Source organism: Gorilla gorilla, chromosome 11, assembly GCF_029281585.2.
Source record: "Gorilla gorilla gorilla isolate KB3781 chromosome 11, NHGRI_mGorGor1-v2.1_pri, whole genome shotgun sequence".
Classification (NCBI taxonomy): domain Eukaryota; kingdom Metazoa; phylum Chordata; class Mammalia; order Primates; family Hominidae; genus Gorilla; species Gorilla gorilla.
In genome coordinates, this window is record NC_073235.2 from 60,027,198 (window position 1) to 60,040,684 (window position 13,487).

At 37.8% G+C, this 13,487-nt stretch overlaps 1 protein-coding gene across 1 annotated transcript in view; it reads right to left on the reverse strand.

Moving 5' to 3' along the window:
- ACVR1C (activin A receptor type 1C) overlaps window positions 1–13,487 on the reverse strand; it is an 87,593-nt gene that overhangs the window by 7,917 nt on the left and 66,189 nt on the right. Inside the window, exons 4-7 of the mRNA XM_031008924.3 lie at window positions 7,933–8,163; window positions 4,166–4,333; window positions 2,436–2,592; window positions 824–948 (exon numbers count right to left, since the gene is read on the reverse strand). Coding sequence (XP_030864784.1) covers window positions 824–948; window positions 2,436–2,592; window positions 4,166–4,333; window positions 7,933–8,163 — 681 coding nt within the window. The remainder of the gene's footprint in view (window positions 1–823; window positions 949–2,435; window positions 2,593–4,165; window positions 4,334–7,932; window positions 8,164–13,487) is intronic.

Consider the following 13,487-nt stretch of genomic DNA (forward strand, 5'->3'; position numbering starts at 1 on the left):
GTAACTTTTTCTCCACTGATGCAACTGTTTCATCAGACATATTTACAGGGCTTCCCACTCCCTAATTCTTCCTCTCATTATTAAGTACCTTTTTTTTTTTTTTTTTTTTTTTTTTGAGACAGAGTTTCGCTCTTGTTGCCCAGGCTGGAGTGCAATGGCGCAATCTCAGCTCATGAGCCACCATGCCCGGCATGCCTGGCTAATTTTGTATTTTTAGTAGAGACGGGTTTCTCCATGTTGGTCAGGCTGGTCTCGAACTCCCGACCTCAGTGATCTGCCCGCCTCAGCCTCCCAAAGTGTTGGGATTACAGGCATGAGTCACCACGCCCAGGTGCATTATTAAGTTCTAAACTGCTGGGAGCAGTAAAGGTAGGAAGTTTGTCTTTGCCCACCTCTTCCCATACCTTTATCCAACCCTACAGTATTTATCATATCACAGGGAAGAAAAAAACAAGAAAAGCTTAAGAAACTGAACCCTTCAAGTCCTGTTGCCTCAGCAAATCATTTAACTTATTTGGGATATAAGTTAGGAATACCAGCTTACAGCTTACAAACTCAAATAATTTTCAAGTACTTCATGAAGTGTCACATGGAAATAAAAATTATCAGGAGAACTGTCACCCTACTAAGCAGTAATCACAATATAAAATCTCCATTACATGCAAGATATCCCACTTTTGCCACTGGAAATATATCACCAAAAGGTATTCTCTTAAATACTAAGAAACTGAATATAGTGCTTAGGGGAAAAAGATAGAATATCACATCTTGTATTCAGAGTATCCAGGAAAGGCAAACACAAAGGATATTTCCAAAATTTTACCTCCGACTGAACACCTCCGGGCTATTTCCCAGTAAACCAGACCAACAGAATAGATGTCAGCTCGTTTGAAGGACTCAAAGATATTCACATTCATTGTATCATCAAGCATTTCAGGAGCCATATACCTTCAAAAACATGTACATTTCAGATTCTGTCTATGACTTTATAGCAGTCCAGTAAAACAATCTTAATAAATTAAGATAGCTTACGCCATTTTAAAAGACAGATTTGAAGCACTATAATAGAATAAAATTAAAGAATACATTATTGACTCAACCATCAAGTGTGTTCAGCAGCGCCCCACCCATACTTTCTCTCAGTGAACAATTTTATTACACATTGGCTCCAAAAAAATACAGCCATGTTTGAACAAGAGTCAGTATAAGAAATCTACAGTCCATAGGCCTGACTGAGCCTTGCTGTACTAGGGAGATTTTGGAGATTTCCCAGAATACTGAAGTGAGGATGCAACACCCTCCCAAGTTCTTGCAAGGGTGTTAGATCCTCTGAAGGAATCCAGCATCCAAGGCTTCCCTGAAGGTTCCTGATGTGGGGATAATCAGATGGGCAAGGTAAGGCTTTTCTTGTATAGGGAAAAGAAGTTCCTTAGGGCTGCCCAGTGTGAATAAACTGCCCGGAAGTGTTCCCGGGGCTTATGAAAGTGTCCCAGTGAATCACAAGAGGCATTCACAGGCACTGTCCTGGAATCTCAAATACGGCTTGAAGGCCAGCTATAGCAACTTAGAATGTCTCTACTCTCAAGGGCCTTTAACAACTCCAAGAAAATATTTTGGTTGTTTCTAATTTCAAGGTCAAGAACTCTGGAATTTTGCCAAAGTAATGTAGAGCCTGAAATTCAAGTAAAAATAATTGGAACTAGGCTGGCCATATGGCCACAGGCTGGCTATAACAAGAAAAACACCAGCAATCCCAATCCTAACGGGCCTGACCTGACACATGTGTGGTTTATGTTGTTACTTCATGCTCATTCTTAATCTTCAGAGATTCTGTTCCTTGAAAGTGGGAATTGTATCCAAATTCATATTATCTTAATACATATCAATTTGGGAGATTTAATAATAAGTAAAAGTATAGGTAATACATAAATTGTTATATATTTAAAGAATAAGGGAATATAGTAGCACATAAGCGTATTCAGCATATAGAGTCCCTACCTATCTATTTCAACATATTGATTCTGTGTCTGTTGTATAGAACCCGAGTATGTAGAACTAGTCCTGAGTTTCAGTTCATTTATGGGATATAAAGGCTTTGGAGGAGCTACATACTGCTGACATTTTTTTCTTATCTGTAGGAAAATGCATTCTCAGAAAATGGCACACTAAAAATAATACACCACTATCTCTTCCATCATTTCTCTCCACTGGACTCTGTACCTAAATGGCTGCAATCCATATGGCCCAAAGTGCCAGCTCTCCTTGCTTTATAACCATTGCACCCACTAACTTCTCAGTGACCCAGAGAAGACTTCTGGATTTCTTGGGCCCAGTGGTTTCCTATTTGGACCTGAGCCTCCTCCACACACATGAGGACATTCATGCTTATTGGGCACTCTCACATCTTACTATGCTACCCAAGTCAGTCATCTTACCTCTTGGTTCCCACTTTAGGATTCTGAGGTATGTCGATAGTGTTCAGTATTGAATCATGCTTCACAGCCAACCCTAAGTCCGCTATGGCACAAGTTTCACACTTTTTCACTAAGATATTCTTTGATTTTATGTCTCGATGAGCAATAGCAGGTTTACCTATGAAGCAAAGAAGAACATATTCATTTTTTTCTTTACCGGAGACTGTTCAAGAGAAATCATCCTGAAGACTTAGCTCAAAATGAGCTAATTCAAAAAGAGTTTTCTTCAAAGCTCTTGTCACTATCTAAATTATCTTGTTTATTTATGTACATGCTGAATCATCTGTCTCTCCCAAGTAAACTGTAAACTGAATAAGGACAGTAGCTGTTTTGTTCATCACCATGCCTCTATTGCTTAGAGCACGAGATGACTAGATCACTAATAAACATTTTTTAATAGATGGGGAAAGAATTAGTACTGCTATGTGCTCATAAGAACATGGCAAATATTGTTTTACAAAATAAGTCTGAAAACTTCTATTACCCCACACCAGCAATTCTCAATTGTAGCCAAAAGATCCCCAAGGTCCTTGCAACTCTTTTCTAACTACGCATCTGTGTGACGCCATCTTTTCTTCACATATTTCAACCAAAACAACATATGAGAACAGACGGAATGAAGAACGGGTATGAAAATCCAGACATTAAAACAGACATTAAAGGGATTTGCAACAATGTAAAACAAAACCATTATTTTCACTTAATCAGTTTTTGTATTAGAAAAAAAAGTTGTTATATTTAAAATATTTACGTTAACATTTAATTGGTTATTTTAAGCAAATTAATAAGTACTTTTAAATTCCTCAGTTTTAATTTCTAATATTGTAAATAGTAACAGAGATAAGCTACATACACAAAAACCTTTGTAGTCCTCAATAATTTTAAGAGTGTAAAGAGATCATGAGTTCAAATGTGAGAACCACTGCCCTGTCTAGACTAATTGACTCTCTAGAGCCAACCTCTTAACTCAACAAAAAGAAATGGCAGTAGGTACTATTTAGCGTGAAGTACATGATATACAAATATTTTTTTCAAAATCATGTTATACTTTCCAATTACTTTTTTAATTATCAAAGGTAAACATTTAAATTATTTGTATTCTCTGGATATAGGACATTTGCCACTAAAGCAAGATCTCTGGGTACATATGCTAAATGGCAAAGATAGAATCACTAGGAATAAATTTTTAAAAATATTATTATGGATAAGATACAAAATAGTGAGCAACTGATGAGAGTTGGCTATATCATGACAATACCTTTAGCTTTAAAAATTACCTTTATTGTTTCTTTACTTTTTTTTTTTTTTTTTTGAGACAGGGTCTCGCTCTGTCACCCAAACTAGAGTGCAGTGGTGCAATCGTAACTCACTGCAGCCTGGACCTTTCAGGCTCAAGTGATCCTCCCACCTCAGCCTCCCAAGTGGCTGGGACTAAAGGCACGTGCCACCACAACCAGATTTTTTTTTTTTTGGTAGAGATGGAGATCTCACTATGTTGCCCAGGCTGGTCTCAAATTCCTGGCCTCAAGTGATCCCCTCACCTAGACTACAAAAATGCTGGGATTATGGGTATAAGCCACCGTGCCCAGCCTAAAGAAATAATAATTAATTACTCCTAATAAATTAAAATATAACTAAGTACTTCTATCCTCATATTCAAAGTGGAAAAAAAATGAAAAGGAAATACATACCTTGTGTACCAACAATCTCCATATGAAGGTGTGCCAGACCACTAGCAATTGAGAGCGCCAGCTTGATCATTCCAGCCACGGTCACTATATTTCTATTCAAATAGTCATATAAGGAGCCCTGTTCATGATATTCAGATACCAGCCAAAGTTGAGTCCAAGTTCCATTATCTAACAAGAAAATGTAATTTTGTTGTTGTAAATACATATTGAGAAAGAAGCCAAAAGCTTTTAACAAATATCAGTGTTTAATCTGTATTGTTAACAAAGCAAAGTTAATTGCTTCAGTGGTAACGCTTACAGTCCAAGTTAGTAAAGAAAAAATTCTCAATGAATTCCTGAAGATATTGATATGTTGGAACTTGTTATATGTGCCCACCATAAAAATAGAAAGTTGTGAGGTTGTGATTGATTCTAACAACTGAACAACTCCTTTCTTATTTCCTCTCTATCAATACCTGCTGGCAATAGTAACCACATTATAGGAGAAACCACTGAGAGATGCATTTAGGCTCAGTGTGTGTTATAAACTACTCTGAGCTTTTAAGAAAAATTATACCAATAAAGATCAGAAATATAACAAATTTATGCAAAGTATTATTTCTATCATAAAAGCTCTAACATTCTAAAAATGTTGATGTTATTCACCTTTCAAAATATAGAGTTGATTATTTTCCCCAAAAGCTTATAGTAAGAGCCAAACACAATTACTAGACATTTTCAAATAATTTACCTCATTTAGCCAAAACCTAATCCAGCTTATAAAAGACTTTTAGAAAAGAAATTACCCTAAAGCTTTTCTACATATTAGTAGAGTGAGCTTTAGCTTTTGAAATAAAATGTCTACAGTAACCCTGGGCAGTCCTGACCAGTTCTGACACTCAGGGAAAGGATCTATAATGAACATTTGCTAAGGACCTATCTGGCCAGATGCTGTATATACAACAGCTCTTTGTTATCCAAATATTTAATTTCCAAATCTGGGTAGTGATAAAATTTCCTAAGAATTTAAAAGTCAACATAACATGGTAAAGCTCATTAACATACAACATATAAAAATAACCCTTACTCACACCTTTCTCCCTGATTGACACAAGTGGCTATCTTGCCCTCTCACATCAATGCTTTTGTCAGACAGTTGACTAAAGAGTGAAACTGTCAATGTTGCAAAAGGTAAAGGAATTAACAAATGAAAGTGAAGTTAGAGATCATTTGGAATCATGCAAAAAGCCACTGACAAGTTAACAGATGATAGAGGTAGACCAGTTAAACTCAAGAAGAGAAAACCAAGGATAATATGTCTTGTGCATATTATTATTATTATTTTATTTTTATTTATTCATTTTTTTGAGACAGCATGTCACTCTGTCGCTTAGGCTGGAGTGCAGTGTCGCAATCTCGGCTCACTGCAACCTCTGCCTCCTGGGTTCAAGCAATTCTCCTGCCCCCACCTCCTGAGTAGCTGGGATTACAGGTGTCTGCCACCAAGCCCAGCTAATTTTTTTATTTTTTATTTTTAGTAGAAACGGGGTTACACCATGTTGGCCAGGCTAATCTCGAACTCCTGACCTCAGGTGATCCGCCCACCTTGGCCTCCCAAAGTGCTGGGATTGCAGGTGTGAGCCACCGTGCCTGGCCAATGCATATTATTTTATAATCCAATAAACATCATGATTAAACTAGCCCATGAAGATGATCCATGTACAGTCATAACTGCTTTGACAGCATTGCTGATTAATCCAACCAGTAGGCAGTTCAGCTCAAGATTAGGAGGGAAAAGAAAACATTCTTAACAGCTAAATGAGAAATGTCTCATCCTCAGTGATCTGGATATAGTTTCAAAGTATATGTAGTTACTAATTTGGAAAGAACTTTTTTTCGTTAGCCATCTTGCCTTTACCCCATTTCTGCTTAGCAAATCAGAAATGGCAAATCATCAGTAAACATAATTATGGCCAAAATGTATGCTAAATGCTAAGCCTCTCTTTTTCCATCCAATTAATGATGAGTACTTTTATGATTAAGTTTATATTAGATAAAATTAACTATAGGTTCTGAATTTTCACAGGCAATGGTGGATTCTTGACATTAATAGATAATTTGTCTTAACCCTTTTTTAGATTGGGGTTACAATCTTGACTCTACCATAAAGTTCTTCATGAGTATTACTAACTGGAGATAAAGTTTAAAAGTTGACTGAATCAAGGTTTCCTCACTTTTGTTACCTATTAGGGGCACTAACGAACAGTTAGATGAGTAACAATTTCGTAAAAAAGAAGAGAAAAAGCATAGATAATCAACGAATTTTATATCGAATCTGTGATTACACAAGCATGGGTACAATAATTTATGAGTACTTATTTTAAATATCAGAAAGCTGATGCTCTGACTTGCTCCATGAAAGTCAAAAAATAACAAACACTACTTGGCACCGTTAATGGTGGTCTCAAGATACAAATCGTGCTCAAAGTAACATTAATAGAAAAGTTCACTAAAATTGTCTCACTTGCCAGCATTCTAATACAATCAAAAGAGATAATATTTTCAGAAAATTTGAGTCTTGAAGATGAAGGCTGTCATACGGATGAAAAATACAGCCCTAACAAAGTTGAACATTCAGCTAGTATTAATTGGTATGTCTGTATTGGTTATTAAAATATTGAAATATTTCTGTCCCGGTTGGTAAATAGCTGCTATTCAAAACTCCCGGGCCAGGCGGGGTGGCTCAAGCCTGTAAATCCAGCACTTTAGGAGGCCGAGGGGGGTGGATATACGAGGTCAGGAGTTCAAGACCAGACTGGCCAACATAGTGAAAACCCTGTCTCTACTAAAAATACAAAAATTAGCCAGGCGTGGAGGCAGGCACCTGTAGTTCCAGCTACTTGGGACTACTTGGGAGGCTGAGGCAGGAGAATCGCTTGAACCCAGGAGGCGGAGGTTGCAGTGAGCTGAGATTGTGCCACTGCACTCCAGCCTGGGCAACATAGCGAGACTCTGTCTCAATAAAACAAACAAAAAGTTCCAATGATACTCCTTTGCCCTAGACACCCAGATGCCTCCATATCTCTTCATGACCAAGCAGCAACTAATGGGTAAACCTGGCGTGGCAGAGTTCTCCAGGATTCTGTTCCACTTGAGGCTTCCGTTCTGATTAGTTGGTTCCTGCACCAAACCAGTCAGCAAACATTTTAAGCACCGCCCTGGCTATCTGGACATCATGATTTCCCATCACTCATTTGCCCTGCTTCATTGTATGGTTATGTACTTTTATCCGTGGGAAAGAGGAAAGGATTTTATATAAATTAGACTTTCATATAGACTTTCTTAAAACAAAGAGATGGGCTGGGTGCGGTGGCTCACGCCTGTAATCCCAGCACTTTGGGAGGCCGAGGCGGGCAGATCACGAGGTCAGGAGATCAAGACCATCCTGGCCAACACGGTGAAACCTCGTCTCTACTAAAAAATGGAAAAAAATTAGCTGGGCGTGGTGACAGGCACCTGTAGTCCCAGCTACTTGGGAGGCTGAGGCAGGAGAATGGCGTGAACCCGGGAGGCGGAGCTTGCAGTGAGCCGAGATTGAGCCGCTGCACTCCAACCTGGGTGACAGAGCCAGATTACATCTCAAAAAAAAAAAAAAGAAAGAAAAAAAAAAAGAAGAAGAGATAAATTTATTTTTTCTTATCTGATACTAGACAACATTTTTTTTTTGAGACAGAGTCTCGCTCTAGACAGCATTTTTTACTTGTTGAACACAGTCAGATTGGAAATACCTTTGTTGTCAGCAGCAATGAAACCAAGGATGTTTTCATGTCGCAGCATGACCGTCTGGTAAATTTCTGCCTCACGAAACCAAGATCTTTCATCTCTGGAGGAGAATATTTTCACAGCCACATCTTCCCCACACCATCTTCCATGCCACACCTCACCAAATCTACCTTTTCCTACTATTTCCTGAAGCACAATCGTCCTTGCAATTGTCCTTTGAACCAACAGAGGTAGACCTACCCAAAGAAAAGATGGAATTGATAATTAAACACAAATGTCAGAAAAGAACTCTCAATAATCACTGTTTTCAGATTTTAAAAAAGCAAACATTTAAATGCTTTAATAATTTTATCTATTTTGAAGGAATAAGTACCATTATAGCAAACTTATTTAATGTCAAAGCATGCTGAAAAAAATACTTCAAATTATGAATATGAATTTGTCTTGTCGTATTCACAAGTAAAAATTTTTTGAACATAGCCTGCTGCTGCAGATATCTGATTTCCAAGAATTGCTGCAAATCTCCTTCATTTGCCCATCAAAGCCAGTCAGGTTACTAAGTACACAAGAGTAAAAGCAAAAAAAAAAAAGAAGTGTTAGCCTCTAAAATAAAATGTATGGTTCCTGGTACAACTGGAAGAGCCAAATAATTATTTGTGAATTTTTTCAAAACCAAGCTGAAACTGGAAAGTGAAGAATTAAATAAAATGATCATGTGAGATAATGATATTATACTAAAAGCAAGATATAGTCAAATAAGATATCAAATGAATATTTTCTGCAGAACAAAAAAAAATTTTCAAAGAAAACATATCCTGAATGTATGTATAATGCTTATATTCTTTGAACTACTAACTCCACCTCTAGAATTCTGTCGCAAATACTTAATGCAAAATGTAGAAACATTTATGTCAAGATGTTTAATATCTTATTATTATTTATAGGAATAAAATAAGTAAAAGTGTCAGGTAATGGAATAATTGTGAAATAAAGTGCAGAGATTCAGAGCACAGGCGGATTCAGATTTCAGCTCTGCCACCTGGTAATCATGCACAAGTTATTTCACCTGTCTGCGCTTCAGCTTCTTCATCTGAAAAACTGGGGATAATCAATATTACGCATCTCGTAGAGATGATATGAGAATTAATAAGCATTTTCAGCACCTAGCACAGTATCTGGCATATTACATGTTCAATAATGGTTAACATTATGTTAATCTTAGGATGGCTTACTCAGAGCCAATAATAATGATGATGCTTATGAAGAAGTATTTAATAACATGAAAAAATACTTTTGCTATAATATTAAATAAAAACAGCATAGTACATTTTATTCTTATACATATAAGTGTATCTAGCTATTCAAAATATGCACAGAAAATAAGACTCAAAAGGAAACATGCTAAATGTTATGATGGTTATTTCTCTTGGTGAAACCGGGGTGAGTTATGATAGTCTTCTTTCTAATTTTCCACATTTTCTTAATTTCCACAATTGATATTTATTACTCTTAAAATCAAAGGAAAAATAGTTAAAGAGGTTACAGTCTACATTTATTCTGAAAAGTCACATTTAGTTACTGTTTTTGTACTCAGACAGCTAGGGAACCCTCATAGCAATGACCCTGTCTTGCGGGGGCTTTGGTCCCTGCACCTAAAACTAGTCACTGTTCATTCATATGTTCTTATATGGACATATAAGCACAGGCTAAATAAGCACAGACTACAAATCTGCTGTTACGGATCTCAACAATTAGTCACAAAACCCTACAGGCAGAAAGTTATTTTGAAATTATCTGGTTCAACCCTATCATTTTAGAGATGGCAAAACTGAGGCCCCTCGATAATCAAAGTCTTTCCCAGGATTATGCTGCTAGTGAGAGGCAGACCTAGAACTGAAACACTGATCTTCAGTGCAAACTGTTCCTGTCTAGAAGCAAACTATAAGACTGTTTTTGTTTGTTGGTTTGTTTTTTTTGTTTGTTTGTTTGTTTGTTTTTTGAGATGGAGTCTTGCTCTGTCAGGCTGGAGTGCAGTGGCATGATCTCAGCTCACTACTATCTCCACCTCCCAGGTTCAAGCGATTCTCCCACATCAGCCCCTTGAGTAGCTGGGACTACAGGTGTGCACCACCATACCCGGCTAATTTTTGTATTTTTAGTAGAGAAGAGGTTTCACCATGTTGGCCAGGCTGGTCTCGAACTCCTGACCTCAAGTGATCCACCTGCCTCGGCCTCCCAAAGTGCTGGCATTACAGGCGTGAGCCACTGCAACCAGCCTGGACTGTTTTTGCAGGCAACAATCAATTTTACTACTTGACCACACACTAAAAGTTATGCTAACAATTATTAGGCCAAATCTCAATCTCAGTCTCTCCCTTCCTCCTGCTAACCTATAGTCTTATCCACATACATACATGCACACTCACAGAAACATCACTACCAACAACCAGCACTACCCAAAACACAACAAATGGATGGAGAGCTAGATAAGCTTATGCTTTCAAACTGCAAATTAATCAAGTACATAATCAGTGGTGCAGATCAGGAACAAAGTAAGACAACAATATATAAAGTACTCGAGACAGCAATTAAATTGAGACATTAAAACTCAATAAAATTTGCTTTGGTATCTTTCAAAGCAACCACCAAAATGAATCTAATTCTTCTGTTATGCACCTAGACATTTCATTTGAAGATACATGGATTTCTGCTTCTCCCTGTAGGTTCATTTCAATCTTTTAACCAGGGGTTGTAGAAGGTTAGCTTTCAATAATGTCACCATCAGTCAGAATTGTTACACCACAAGAGAAAAGCAGCAACCTACCCAGTTTCTTGGAAGCCATCTGAGACACCATCATTTCTCATCAGTCCATTTTCCCCTCTTGCAGGCATTATGCATGTCTTTGAAATTTGTCCCTGACCAGGTCAAGAATACGCTTCACAGTTTTTGTTCCTCAGCATCTGACAAAACTGTCTCACATTTAAAGTTACTGGCCAATTAAGAAAAGCAGAGGGAATCAGACTCCCCCCTCCTCCAATCCCCTCCCTACAGGTGAGCTTTTATGACTGAAGCCTCACTGCGGATACACCCATTCTCTGATTATCAAAGGCAGGGAGGCCTTCTGTTACTTTCAGCCACTGGTCACTGCCAAACGTATGCAACTGGCTTTGGGGAAAAAATGCCTAAAGCTCTTTCAGATTGGTATTTAAAGAAATCATCCATGCTTGGGTACATTTACTACTTTTTTTTTTTTAAATGAGAGATCTTAGAATAATTTGAAAACGAGAGAGTCCAGAATCAGTAATTCCAGATTTAGGTTTAAACATGCAAAAAACACCAGAAAATGTAACATTAATTTTTGATTTCTGCCCTAGCCCATGACTACTTTCTCAAACTAAATCCCAGTCTCTAGCATTAAAATCTGAATTGCTTTCAATTGAAAGGAAAATCTTTGGTTATCTTAAATGTATTTAAGGAATAGTTCCAAAATGCACGTTTTTATCTAACATCTTCAGATAAATTAAAATGTTTTTGGGGATGGCGATTAAGCAGAGAGTTATTTAACCTCCTGAACCTTATAAAGAAATTATATAAGGTTTCAGAAACTTGCCATAAATCAGAGGTCTCTGTGCCTAGAATGTTGTCAATATTCAAGAAATCAAGGCACAGTGGGCCTCAAAGTGTCAGAGTCAAAGAAGGAAACAGTATTGAATATCAACAAGTTTTAATTTTAAAGAAAAATGTGGCCAGGTGCAGTGGCTCACACCTGTAATCTCAGCACTTTGGGTGGCCAAGGCAGGCAGATCACTTGAGTTCAGGAGTTTGAGACCAGCCTGGCCAACATGGTGAAACCCCATCTCTGCTAAAAATGCAAAAATTAGCCAGGTGTAGTGGGGCACACCTGTAATTCTAGCTACTTAGGAGGCTCAGGTAGGAGAATCACTTGAATCCAGGAGGGAGAGGTTGCAGTGAGCCAAGACAGCACCACTGCACTCCAGCCTAGGTAACAGGGTGAGATTCTGGAAAAAAAAAAAAAAAGAAGAAGAGAGAAAGAAAGAAAGAAAGGAAGGAAGGAAGGAAGGAAGGAAGGAAGGAAGGAAGGAAGGAAAAGAGAGAGAGAAAGAAAGAAAGGAAAAGAAAAAGAAAAAGAAAGAACGAGAGAGAGAAAGAAAGAGAAAGAAAGAAGGGAGGGAGGGAGGGAAGGAAGGAAGGAAGGAGATGAAGGAAGGAAGGAAGGAGACGAAGGAAGGAGACAAAGGAAGGAAGGAGATGAAGGAAGGAAGGAAGGAAGGAAGGTGCCAGTCATCTAGCCAATAATTTATTTTAATTTAAATTCCGGTTTTTAAAACTTTGCAGTTTGGGGATTTTCTTACCAGTATTCTTCCTTTGAAAGATGCTACCTAATGTGTACAGTGATGGTGTAAACATTTAGTCTTCGTCAGTGGGAGGCCAGGTGATTTTGCCCCAGAAGGAGCGAACTATCTGGGTTTGATTATGCTTTTCCTTTCTGATGAATCCAAAGCGGCTTCATGCTAAATATGGATGCACATAGAGATGTTATCACCCCTCTGTTGCCTACCTCTGTTAATTGTTACTGCCTGGATTTTCCCGAAAGCCACTGGCAAGGGAGTTCTTCAAAATGTTGGGCTACTATCTTAATGATCCTTCCAAAACAAGAAGAGATGCAGGGGCCTCTGAAGTGGCTCACCTAGGGTTACTCTTGTTCATATTTCCATAAACCATGAGCTGGCAGGATTTCTGGATATATATATATATATATATATATATATATATATATATATATATATATATATGGAATCCCCTACCATTTTAGGGAGTTTGTTATTCTGGGGAAAACTGTCCCCCCACTCCCCCAACCTCCTGCCAAAAGATAAAAAAATAAAAAATAAAAATAAAAATAAAAAACCTTCAAATGCTTTGTGTTGTGAGAAAGGCTCATTTAGGCTATAATACAGCCTGGTACTTTGAACGCTTTACCTGGGGTTCTGGAGTTCCATTAAAGAGGAAGACAGTCATGTATGTAACCATAGCCAGCAAAAGCCAGCACAGGAATGCTGCACTGCTCTCTTTAATCTTCTGTTTCTTTGCTTTAAGAACATATTCTTGATTTAATTTCAGGTGAGTTCTCTGTTAGCTTCACACACATCTCAGAGGGTGTCTATAGATTCTGAAAATGCTCATAACCACAAGCAAAAGTGCTCAAAGAACACTACTTTGTATAACCAACATCTTTCCCTCAGAACTCAACACCTTAAATACTACAACCCTAACTCTTTTGTGTCCATAAAACATTATCAACAAAGCAACAGTGATTGTTAGTAACCATAATGGGGGGAAGCAGGGAGGAGAGAAGGGAAATTGCTTTTTTGCTTCAGAAATAAATTCTGAAGGAAAGTGAATGTAAGAATCTGAACACCTGAAGCTACAAAAAGCAACTGAGAAGACTTAATTCTATAGGCCACGATGGTTTTTCTCTTCCTCAGGTACTAAAAGGAGTTCCTATACCAGAGCTCACCATGTATCCTTTCAAGACGGAAT